Source organism: Acomys russatus, chromosome 7 (genome assembly GCF_903995435.1).
Source record: "Acomys russatus chromosome 7, mAcoRus1.1, whole genome shotgun sequence".
Taxonomy (NCBI): Eukaryota; Metazoa; Chordata; class Mammalia; order Rodentia; family Muridae; genus Acomys; species Acomys russatus.
The window spans coordinates 58503692-58517037 of NC_067143.1; the positions used below are offsets into that span (position 1 = coordinate 58503692).

General features: G+C 41.7%; 1 protein-coding gene across 4 annotated transcripts in view; it reads right to left on the minus strand.

Moving 5' to 3' along the window:
- Positions 1-2609: 2609 nt before the first annotated feature.
- Positions 2610-13346, minus strand: part of Ric3 (RIC3 acetylcholine receptor chaperone) — a 38924-nt gene continuing 28187 nt past the window's right edge. For all 4 annotated transcript variants that reach the window (XM_051149191.1, XM_051149190.1, XM_051149188.1 and 1 more), the window contains one exon: positions 2610-3070. In XM_051149191.1, coding sequence (XP_051005148.1) covers positions 2631-3070 — 440 coding nt within the window. In that variant the 3' untranslated portion in view covers positions 2610-2630. The remainder of the gene's footprint in view (positions 3071-13346) is intronic.

Genomic DNA, 13346 nt, shown 5'->3' on the forward strand with positions numbered 1-13346 from the left:
GCAGTCCTTATGGCTTCTGCTGCCCTGAAGGATGTCCTCAAACTATATATTCTTCCTGCACTGTTACCTTCGTTAGGTATTTTTGTCACAACAATGAGAATATTTAATATTAGTTGTACCATGAGTATTAGTTAAGTTCCTTTTTTCAGAGTGTCTGAGTGCAGACCATAAGCTATTTTATTACCTATGTCTAAATACAAAGAACATGGCTCTCACAGGCCATAATTTCTAGAGATGAAATCCATTTCCACTCAGTATACCTCCCAGGCCTAGTCCCTGAGATAATGAGGCACTGTCCTATGTTCCTACTATAGCCAAATTAAAGGATCTTCTGGCTGACCACCCACCTGACTTACCAAGCATGGTCCTAGGTGATGTGCAGTGGCTTCTATGGCCAGCTACTGCTGTGGTGCCCCACAGGTCACTGCAGACCTACTGGCAAGGCCTTGATGAAGTCTGCAGCCCTTAATACTGAGAAATGAAGATGACAACAGTGAAAATCAGTCCCTTGATGTTGGTCACCCTGGATTGGCTATACATGTAAAAATCATCATATCCAAAGGGTACAATTCTGGAAAATAAAATGAAAATCCTATATTCCAAATTACTGAAAGGTACATTAAAATGTCTGATATATACAAATAAATATATTACTATATGCAAACTAACATCTAGAGTGGGAAGAACCATGAGGGATTGGTCCTTCTGGCAGGAATTGTTTCCAAAGCTAATCCCAAATAATAACAGTGGGCTCTGTAACACTTTTCACCTGAAAACCCATCCACACACCCCACTCTACAAGCTAACCTCCTCTTTCTGCCACAATGTCCTTTCTTCCACACCTATGTTTTAGCATGCCACATAGTCTCTCCTAAAATGTATTGGTATTTTGGCAATGACATTCCTGCTGTTCCATGCTCCTGCAGTTCTGGGTTTACACTATGACAGAACAGTATGATGCGTTGTTGTGCACGAGCTGCTGCTGCCCTGTGTGTGCTGACCGCTTCACTCACAGCTCCCAACCCTGCGAGACCTGTGTTTCCACTATCCTCCCTTTACAGATGCCCAAACCAGGCTCAGACGCCTGAGGAGCCAATCCAAAATTCTACAGCCAGAATTTCAGGGACATCTGCCTGAAGAATTCACAATCTTGAGGCTTCCTATGGTCCACGGTATATCTGTCAGACTCCTACATTAAGCTGACATTCTTCAGGATGCAAATTCAGTCTTCTTAGTACACAGCACAGGGCAGCTGTCCAATGAACAAATGAGAAGGAAACAAGTTCTTATGTAGTGACGGAATCATAACCTATGGACAAAAACTACAATCAGTGACCCAGGGCCATCCTAAATCAACACTCATGGTGGGTGAGGGAGCCACACAGAAAACAATTTGCCAAAACAAGAGTACCTACATCGCTCTTTACACTTAGTGTTAGTTATGTCAAGTTCAACTGCATTCTTCACAATTTCAATCAAATGTTCTACACATGGATGAATACAGTGCAGTATATTTTCAGGTTCCATCTTCAAGGGACTTCTGTAGCCCAACTAACATGTAAAGCTTTGTGGTAGCTGGCAGTATCTTAGTGTGGCCTCATGCCTTCCGATGGCAGCCAGAGTGCTCCTGAGTAGTTCAAACTGTCTTCCAGCATCATATTCAAGCCAGGTACAATAGAAATGTCAAGACTGTAGCCAGCCTCACAGGATTCTTTAATTGTTGAGTTTCTCATTTCAAGACTAAGAATGTCCTTGGAGACATGTCACCTTTCAACTTTCAGGTCTTACATGTAACTGAACTGACTCACCCCTGTTAGGATTCACAGGTTTCCATCTTGTCCCATAAAGACATGGTTTCCTGCACCTGAGCTCCCCATGGAAGGACCATACAGGCCGTCCGGTAGCTACAACAGCCTCAAACTTCAGCTCTGTGGGATATGAACTAATGCTGTGCCTCAAATTTCGCCTAGCCACAAAAAAAAAAGACATACAAAGGTGCTTCTGGGTTTGGCAGTTGTGCTCAACAGAGTGAGGACAGGAAGCTAGGGATTGCGGGAATACACAAGCAAAATGGTCTCCAGAAAGGGCCGTGTGTTCATGGCCTGCTACTCTGCAGGGGTCAGGGCATCTTAGAAGACTCTGAAAGACTACAGATCAGTCAGCTGTCCTGTGCTCTGGGCCCCTCATCCTCACAATAGAGCATGCTCTTCTCAGGGACCAAGGCCCAAAGTATAAGGCATCTGGAAGTCCAAAATCTTCATTCCTAAAACCTGAATATCTGCCAATCGACTGCTCATTCACAGGTAAATCGTCTGTTGCTCCTATGAAGAGTCAGACATCCGCCAGGTGATACCACCTGCAAGCACAATCAACCATAGAATCACTGAATGGGTTAGTGCTTCTGATCAGCAGGAAGAGAAAGGTGATTGTGTCCTATGTTCACGCTAATGGCTACTTTACAAGGTGACAGGTGTGCAAGCACCAGGAAGGATAGACAATAATCACAGTAGTGGCCCAAGAACTATGACATTGAACACAGAGAAGGACAGAGAGGGCACAGGGCAATGGGTGAAACTGAGACAAGCTACCTTGGGAAGAGAATAATGGATACTTCCCCAAACAGTCTGCTTTCACTCAAAACCCTGGGGGTTGCGTTTCCTCAACATGCCACCCATGTGTGTGTTCACAGTGCTGATCCCTAACCCTTCATTTGTAGAGTCTTGGGGCCAGTCTTCCTTGGTGGCTTCCTCCGGCTCACTGTAGCCGTCTGCACTGAAGCCAGCATTCTCTGCCAAGACAGCAGGGTCCTCCTCTTGATGAACACAGCAGGGGCATGGCTCTGGTTCAGGACCACACAGGGCGACAGAACTATCTTTCTGGGCTCTAGGATCAGTGGGCAAATGATCCCAGCTCAAATGCTCTGAGCCTTCCTCTTCCATCACTCCTATCCGTTCAGCTATTTCTTCAGCAGAGGGCTCTTCCGGATCAGGGTAATCCACCAGGATTGTTTCCTGCCTGCGCTTCATACCATCCAAAAGGTCATACACTGGATAAGTCTCTTCAGGGTAACCTAGAGAGGAAAGTGACGCAAAGTCTTACAAAGAGCATCTTTGAAAATAAATAGTGTCAGATCAGAGAGGCTTCTCTGGCAACAGCATCCTATTCTAACAAATCCATTCAGTAAATCGCTAAAATGGTTCTGACACTCCTCAAAGTTTCACTTGAACAAATACCTAGCAGTCTGGCTGACTGTCCCAGTGCTCTGTGAAATACAAACCAAGACAGGAAAATCCTTTGTAGGTAAAGTGCTTGAGGTAGAGGCAAGTCTCAACCCTTGTGTTTCTGAAACACTGATGAAGATGAAGCAAACAGCAGGTGCCTTCAGCATTAAATTCTTTTTTCACAAATACCAGATGGAGACGACTTAGCTATAGCTAGGGTTTACAATTTCTATGTGGAAACATTTCCAAGTCTTCTGGTGGGGGTGGGGCTGGGGCTGGGAAAAGGAATGCTAGGCCCTTTAAAAAACAAACCATGCTGCTTTCTACTTATCAAAACAACCAAAATAGTCTGTAGCTGTCAGAAGCACGGGCAAGTTAGCAAGACATGACCAAGACCCCACAGGCATTTTCAGAGACAGAATTCCCATTGTTGGCACCTTCATTTTAACAAAATGGAACAAAAGGAAAAAACAACAAACAGGTAAGCAAAATGAGTAAGCTTGGCACCAAACCTATGATAATGAGAAAGAGGCTATGCTGCCAAATAAGGAATGAAATGAGATAAATCTGTCAGCCAAGCCAAGCCTGAGCAGCAGATGGGCCACGCTGGAGCTCATATGGCGGAGCTGGCAACTGTGGTGCCCACTACACAACATAGAAAGCTGGAGAATTCAGAATCATTTGCACATTGATGACAACTGCATATTCATCTCCAGGAGATCCCACTTTTGCCCACCAATTGTAAAAAATAGCACTCTTTTGGTACAATGTGAGGTATCTAGAGACATTTTTACATGTTTTATTATAAAAGTCATTCAGACTTTGCTGAATTTTTGAGGAGGGTAGCATAGCTGTTTATTTTGTTATATTTTTCCTACTAGTTTTAATTATAGACAAGTTTTAAAAGAAAACAAATTCATGCATAATCCTACCACTGGGGATTTGTTTACCTCAGCCTTTTAAAATCATGTACAGATAGTATTTTCCTGCCTTTTTAATAAAGAAGGATCATGTTCAATATGTTCTGCTATCCTATACTATTTCACGTAATATGTGTCATGGGTATTTCCCATGTCATGTAACTAATGTGATTTACCATTATATAAGACATTTGAGCAGCTTCCTTCCAATTTGTCCATAGTGCAAGCTATGTGGCAGTGAAGAGCCCTATATAAACCCAGACCACCTACCCCAATTCATCAAGATGGGCTTCTAGAAATATGGAGAGTATGCCAAAAGAGAACAGTCATTTTAAAAGACTATCTTCACCAAATTACTCTGCAGATGAGTCATATAGCATTTCAGTTCTCCCAGTCATGTAAAAACTCCTGCTCACTCAACCCTCAGCAGCACTGACATGAGGATCAGAGTCTTGCCCGTGCAGCCTTCTCTCCTCGGATAACTGTGCACACAGTGCTAGCTAAAACAGGAGTGTAGCTACCACTATGCTTTGAGTCTTTGTTCCTCCCCAAACCTTTGCCAAAGCTCAATTCTCAAAGTTATACGTTAATGGTATTTTGAGAGGAGGACTCTAGGAGGAGATTAAATCAGTTCTGATGGAAGGTTCCACATGATGGCATTCGTGGATCTGTAAGAAGGAAAACTGAAGGCATCAAGCTTGCTCTGTCTGGCCAAGTGATGCCCTCTGCCATACAGTGGTCCAGCAAGAAGTCTCTGACCAGATGCCAAGTGGATGCTGACTCCCACATCATCAACTAAATAAACCTCCATCCTTTATTAAGTGACCTCGTTTGGTATTCAGTTATATCAATAGAAAATGGATTCTAATAGTTACTTAAGGCCTTCACATCCTCAGGGCAGGGGCTTGCTACTGAGATCTCAACCACAGACTTCTCAGGAGAAGTCCATTGCTTGCCTTCACTCTACACAAAGAGCAGTGCTTACCTTTGTATTTCGATGACTACCTGCTTTGATGTAGGATGAAAGCAATTAGACTCAAACTCTAGGTCCAATCCAGCAGCCCCAGGACCCAGTCACCCTGGCCTCCATGATCGCAGGCATCAGGCCTACTCTAGAATAGCATCCCAAGGCAGCCCCTTGGCCGTGGTCACCATGCCCACACCTAGCCATCTCTATACTGACCCTCAGAGAAAAGGGTCCAGGCACGCCCAGCAACAAGTGAGCTTTAGGTTCCAGGCCAGTCCTGATCCAGTTAGCAATCCCAGCCACAGCTTCTAGGTCTGCCCAGAATCCAGATACCTCCAGAGTCAGAAACCAGGTTGTTAAATACAGATATGGGCTCCAGACTTACCTACTAATGGTACAGTTCTGAAGCTAATCTCCACAGTCTGGGGGATTCAGGACCCGTGCTCAATTCAGTAGATATGAATATTAGACCAACACATAGCACCAAGCTCCCAGATCCCATAGTCCCAGGACCTAAAGGTAGGCCACAAGGCTTTCTCATGCAGAATAGGCCCTCAGTCTGCCCCAGCACCAGGCCAAGCCTTTTAGACTCAAGGTTCCAGTCTTATTCCAACACTTAGCCTCTTCAGAGACTCGGTCTTATGGACCACTCCAATGCTAGGCTTTAAGCAAGCCACCTAAAGATACAAACAAAACAACAACAAAAATCTAACCATAAAGGAAGACTGAAAGGGAGGAAAAGAACAAAGAATCTACAAAAGAACCAGAAAACAGCTATCAAAATAATAGTCAGGGACTAGTAAGATGGCTCAGTGGGTAAAAGCACTCACCACCAAGCCTAACAGCCTGCGTTCCACCCCCAGGACCAACATAGTGGAAGGACATAACACCTTTGACAGGCTGTCCTCTGACTTCCACATGTACACTGTGGCACATGTCCGCATGCATAGGAACACACACAAATAAATAAATGTAATCAAAAATCTTAAATGACATTGGTAAGTCCTTACCTATCAATTGTTACATTGAATATAAATAGGCTAAATTTTCTAATCACCAGAATGGCTGCATAGATTTAAAAAATAAGAAGGCATAACTCTGTACCTATGAGACATTCATTTCAACCCTAAGAACATACATAAAGTGAAAAGGTAAGGATATACAGAAGACATCCATATAAATGGAAAACTAAAAAACAAGTATTTATACTTAAGTAAAACTAATGTTAAACCCCAAACTATCACCACACCTGAATGCTGAAGTAGCTCCTGTTAAATGTCTTCACTACTATAAAACTTCATTAAAAACTATAAGCAAACAACAAAGATTCACTGCTTCTGTGAAAACCACAGCAATTCAAATTATGAGAATCAAACTAAGCAAATTATACAGCAGCCATTAATAAAGCAGTCAGCACAGGAAATAGGCTTTAACATGTCAACTTATCCCTAGTGACATTCAAGAGGATATGGAGCAAATGGAAAACACAACTACTGTAAACAGAAAGGCATGATCCCAAGGTGAGAAACGTATACCCACAAGACCAGGATGGACAGGGCTGAAAAACAGGTCCATGTAATAGAAGTTTACACTGAAGAATTCTCCTGTAACAAAATAAAAATGACCAAGAAATGAAAATTCTGAGAAATTGTGGAAGTTTTGCTCAGTGCACCTGATTTTGTTCAGTTACTAGACTGTGAAAGCAAAGAAAAATACATCAAAGCATTAATAAAAAATGATGAAAGAAAATGTCTATTCATGGAGGGAAGACTCACTAACTGCTAGGCAAAGGTGGTATAAAAGCACGTTCATGTATACCCAGACAGAACCAATGACTGTGACCAAATCCAGATTTTAAAATATAAGATGAAAATAAATTCCCAGACATAAAACAAACAGCTAACTAAAATCAGGCTACCTATTGAGAAAAGGGATCAGACCAGAACAATATTTATCTTGTTTTCAATCAAGTGAAAAATACAGAATGAGGAATTTTCAGATTTTTTTTTTAATGTAGGAGTGTTTTGCCTACAAATATGGCTATGTGTCTTGTGCATGCCTGGTGCCCAACAATGCTAGAAGAGTGTGGGGCAGGTGTGCTGTATGAGGTGTGTGTGGGGGGGGGGAGGTCTTCAGGGAAGGCCAGCCCTCCAGTGCATATAGCTTTGTGACCCCCACTTCTGCCACCCTTGAAGTAGTCATGTAGCCTGGTGGCCAGGTTCAGGGTAAAACTTCCTATTTCTTTATAAAGACATGTCCAGCAAGCACCTGGAATTCCTCTTCATGCAAATGAAGCATTCCCAGCACCTCAGCTCTGGCCAATGATCTACACTCATCCCCCAAAACCCTACCCACTCCCCAAGGTTTATATAGCCCTTATGTTTCACTGAAAACTGTCTCAGAGAAGGCTTTTTCTCCCACATTCACCATTGGACCAAGATCCTGCTAACCCACCCTCCCACCCAGCTAAGCCTCATTCCTCCAGTCTATCCCGGTGTATAACAGTGTCTGGACGCCCTTGAGGGTAGAGGCAGGAGCTAGTGCAGCAGGAGAGGGCATCTGATCCCTTGGAACTGGAGTTACAGATGGCTGTGAGTGGGTGCTGAGGATTGAACCCAGTCCTCTGGAAGAGTGATCAGAGCTCTTACCCACTGAGTCTCCAGCCCTGGGTTTTCACATTTTTAAAGGAAAGGCATGGTCATAAATTTTCTAGCAAGGCAAAAACTCCATATAGATATCCAAGTATTCTGAACGTATGACCCTTTACATGGAGTAAAAATGCTTGCAGTGCATTTATCATCTCTACATCACTGTAATGAAATGCCTAAGATAAATTGCTCATAAAGAGAAAGGTTTATTATGGCTGAAGGTTCTGGAGATTCCAGCCCAAGATTGGGCAGCCCATTACCTCTGGCAAGATTAACACATTGCAAGAGAAACAAGTGGCAGAGCCAAACTGCTTATATAGGCTGAAAGTAAAGAGGAAGTGAAAGGGGACACTCAGTAGTCCCCTTTGAGGGCACCCACAAAAAAGTAAGGTCTTTCCCTGAGGCCCCACTTTCTAAAGGTGTACATCCCAACAGCGTCAGTTTAGGGACCAATCCTTTAACATGTAAACACCAAAAACATAGCAGGACATTTTCTTGACAAATTAAAAAAGTTTTCACCAAAAGTTAGATCCAGCAACTGTGAAGCTGGATAGAAGAAGTGGTAGCAGGCTTGTGATCCTAGCTACCTAGGATGCAAGGTACAAGGATTACGACTTCAAGGCCAGACCTCAAGGCAAGTTAGTGAGAGCCTTTTGCAAAGCAAGCCCTTTAAATAGGCTGCAGATGGAGCTCAGTGGTGAAGCACTTGCCTAACATGCAAGTTCAAAGTTCAATTCCTAGTAGAGAGGGGGAAAATAATGCCTAAAATCCCAGCACTCAGGAGACAGAGGCAAGAGGTCTGTGAGTTTGAGGCCAGCCTGGACTATATGGTGAGAGCTTGTCTCAGGAAAAGAAAGGAGGGAGGGAGAAGAGCAAGAGAGGAAAAGAAAAAGGGGAAGAGTGACTTATCAATGTAAAATAATCAATCATTGGTAATGTAGTGATAAATATAATACAAGGTTAAATAATACTTAAAGCAGAAAAAGCGCATGTCTTTAAATGCTAGTGCCACAGCTAAACTTCCATGTGCTCTCAATACACTCCACGAGGCTGGTATGGAATCATTTGGAAAGGAGTGGTGTTTGGGAATAAGGCTGTATAATGCAGATTTATAATCTGGAATAAAAAAGAAATTTCTTTCATTGATGATTGGTGAGATTAAATACTTTTTCACAGGTTTTACAGCCGGCAGCATTTTTTTTTTCTCTTTTGTGAATTGCTTACCTGTGAGGATTTCAGTGACTTCTTCATTAGTCACAGAACTTTTTATATATTAAACCTATTAACTTGTCTTCATCCATATTTGCTATAGATATTTTTCCAGTCCAATGTTAGCGTTTAAACTCTTATACTATCTTAACTATAGAAGGTGAAAGTTCTATGTATAGAAAGAAGTTCTTTAACCTTTCTGTTATAACTTCTTGTGTTACTTCCAATGAATTACCTTTTAATCTTGAGATAAGTATAGATTGACATGTAGTTATAAGAAGCACAGAAATCTCAAGTTACTCTAGTGTCTCCCAGAGACAGCATGAAGAAAAATATAGCATAATATCATAACCAAGATATCTACATTAGCAGAACAGGTGCTAGGGTGATGGCTCAGTGGGAAAGCACTTGGCTTGCAAGCATTACAGCTGGAATTCAACCCCCAGTGCCTACAAACATAACAGGTGGGCATGAAAGACCTGCCTGTAATCCTAGTGCTTGGGAAGCAGAGACAGGATCCTTAATACTAGTTGGCTAGTTAGCGTAGTGAAATTGGCAAGAGTCAGGTTTAAACAAGAGTTCCTGCCTCAATGTATAAGGAAGAAATCAATTAAGAAAGACATCTCAACCTCTTGCCTGCGCACACATGTGAATGTGCATACATACACATATATCCCATACACATGCAGGCATTAAAAATACACAAAAAGAAAACACAGCAGAGGTGCATCCATCCACAAGCCTGCCTTGTGGTGTTGTCCTTCATGACCACACCCACCCTTCCTGCTAGCATGCCACTCCTCAACCCCTAGCAACCACACATCTGTTATCCATCCCCACAGCTTTGCCATGTGAACACTGTCATACATGTGGAATCATATCTTTTTAAGATAAGCTTCTTCTACCCTTCGCTCAGCAAAACTCTCTGCATGTACCAACAATCCGTTCACACGTACTGCTTAGTGGCATGCTATGGAATACATAATACCACCATTTAATCATTCACCTGCGGAAGGGCAGAGTTTATAGCTACTAGATAAAGCTGCTATGAATATTCATGTTCAAGTTCTACATGTCCATATCTTCATTTCTTGAGGATACGTGTATGATTTTGTGTATGTTTAATGCATGAAGGTTTTGTATGTGTAAGTATGCACATTCACATGTGCGTGCAGGCAAGAGGTTAAGGGCAGGTGTCTTTCTTAAATGGTTTCTACATAATTTATTCCCAAATAAAAGAACTGCTTTACTGCACAGTATTTGCACGCTTGGTTTTTTTTTTTTCTTTTTTTTTTTTAAACAAACTGCTACATTATTTTCCAAAACATCCTGTTGTGGATTACTACAAGATGTCCCTTACATGCTATATTTTGAGTGCTTGGTTCCCAGTTGGTAGTTCTATTTTAGGAGGCTGTGGAGCTTAGATTGCTAGAGATGGATCTTTGGGTGTATGTTACCCCTCGCCGTTTCTCTGCTTTCTGGTCCCTCCCTGTTCTGAGATGGGGTGCTCCACAAGTCTTCCCTGCCATCAGCAAGGCAGGTAATTTGGCCACAGAGACAGATAAGCAACTAATACACATGCATTTTGTTTTCTACCTCACTAGGGATGTATGCATGATACTTTCTTTGCAACCCAATCTGGAGATACTATTTCTTATTTCAGCCCTTCTAAATGGTATGGAGAGGCAGACTATTCTTTTTTTTTTTTTTTTTTTTAAGACAGTATTTGACTATGTAACCGTCTTGCCTGGAATTTGCTGTGTAGACTAGGCTAGCCCTGAACTTAAAGGGATCCACCTGTTTCTGCCTCTGCCTCTGCTCGGGTTAAAGGTGTGCTCTACTACACCCAGCTGCCTCATTCTACTTTTAATTTGCATTTTCTTAGAGGAAAATTATGTTGAACATGATTTAATGTGCAAATTCTCAATCTGTATCTCCTCTTTGCTGAAATGTCTGCTTCTGTCTTTTGCACATCTTCAAACTCTATAATACAAGTGGTGCACGGTAACTCCCAAGAAGGAAAAGGGGCCACTGAGCTCTTTGAGTTAAAAAAAAAAAAAAAAAAATACACCTTCAAGTTCAGAGGGGGAGGGGAAGTTCAAATTTGCTGAGATCTACAGAGCTTCTTAGATAAGCACTCCAGAGACATGTAGAGGGAAACTCATGTTTGAAGCTGAGTACTGACACAGGAAGAAACAAGATGCCATATAAGAACATTCTAGGCTTCCACACAGGCAGGAACAGTTTGTGTTCTACTACCCAGAGTCGAAGACACCAGGTTCAAACGAGGCTTACTAAGGCTAAACCAGTCCTCAAGTATGCTCTAGAGACACTCTAACAATGAGACCAAACCACAGGTCTTTGAAAAGATGAAAATGATTGGCCTTTGTCCAATTGATCAGGAAAAAAATGTGGGAAGAAGAAAAGATCATTAGTACTAGGACAGAAAAGTACACACACTCCCCTGTGTTACAGACACTAAGTAGGGAAGACTATGAACAACTTTTTTCTAACAAGACAGAGAGTCCTTGGAACACACAGGTCTAAATGGCATGCCTCCATCAAATCCTTCCTCTTATGAGCTCAGGGAACCCTAAGGAAGAGGAGGCAGAAAGAGTGTGAGAGACAGAGGGAATGGAAGGAGGACATTAGGAGAAGGCCCTCCGAATCAACTTAGCGAGGCTCATGAGCTCACAGAGACTGAAGCAGCAAGCACAGGGACAACATGGATCTGTACCACGTCCTCCATGTACATATTATGGCGTTCAGCTTAGGACTTTTATAGGACTTCTAAGTGTGCAAACCAGTGGGTCTCTGATTCTTGTGCCTTGTGTTGGAGCTTTCTTCCTTCTGTTGATTTGCCTTGTCCAAATTCAATCTGATAGTTCTTGATTTTATTTTGTTATGTTTTATTGTTATCTCTTAGAAGCCTGTTTTCTTCTAATGAGAGACAGAAAGGGAGTGGATCTGGACAGGAAAAGCAGTGTGGCGGAACTGGGAGGAGTAAAGGGAGGGGAAACTGTAATCAGCAGGTATTGCATGTGAAAAGAACCCATTTTTAACAAAAGGGGAAAAGCCTTTGCAAACTGAGTTATATAGTATCATAACAAAGAAGGTTTTAACACATGATTTTACAACTCAAAAACCAATGTAAAGCTCTTTTCCTTTAATCATTGTTGTGTGTGTGTGTGTGTGTGTGTTCCTAAATATATAACACAACCTGCAAGTTACCTGTATATAATGTTTTCAAGGCTCATCATTTGGCATTGAACTTAGAATGGAGTTCAGTGGTAGAGACTGTAACCACTATGTATGAACTCTCGGTTTTATACCTAGGAACAAACACACACAGAGTCAACTGATTTTCAACAAATGTGCTAAATATATTAATTAAATGGAATTAAAGGCCAATGATACAGTACTGAGATATGCAAAAGCAAACTTAAATCCTGATGCCTCATCATCTATAAAGATTAACTCAAAGGAGGGGTTGGAAGGAGGAAAGGGAAAGGAGAAAATGATGCAATTATATTTTAATTTCAAAAATAAGTCTAAATGTAAGCACTAAAGCCAAATATAATTTCTAGATAAAACCATATGGATTAGGCAAAGACATCTTAAACAGAACACACAAAAAATGTGAATCAAAAGAAAAATGATAAATATGACTTCATAAACACTGAAGACTTCTCTTTGAAAGATGCTATTAAAAAAATACACAGGCAAGATACTGACATGAGAAAATGCATGTGAAATACCTAACTGGTAAAGTGCTTGTATCTAGGATGCACACACATAATGCTAGTACCAGGGAGGCTGAGCCACAAGGTGATGAATTCAAGCCTAGTCTGTGTGCTGTAAGGTGAGTATCAGGCCAGCCAAGGACACTGTATTACAAGAACCTTGTCTCTCAAAAAAGACCCTCATACAAAAATGTTACAACTTAATAAAAACACATTCAACTCAATATTCAAAAATGATAATTTGAACAGATTCTTCAACAAAGACACACAGTTTGCAAGTAGCACATGAAAAATGTTCAGCATCATAGTCACTTGGGAAATGCAAATTGGAATTGTGATTACAATACCGCTGCAAACTCATTAGAATGGCTAACATTTACAAAGACAGTACATTAGCAAGGATATGGGGAAACTAACCTTCAAAAGCTGCCGGGAGAAACGTACAGCCACTTTAAAGTGTCTAATAAATGCACTCACTATAAACCCTGAAATTCTACCCCTACGCACATACCGAAAGAGAAGCACAGTGTGTCCAAAAAGGCCTTTCATGCAAACTTCACAACAGCTTGGATCCTTCAGTTCAAAGCCAGAAAGTGCCCAATGTTTGTCAACTAGTGAGATGATTAACAATCTGTGAT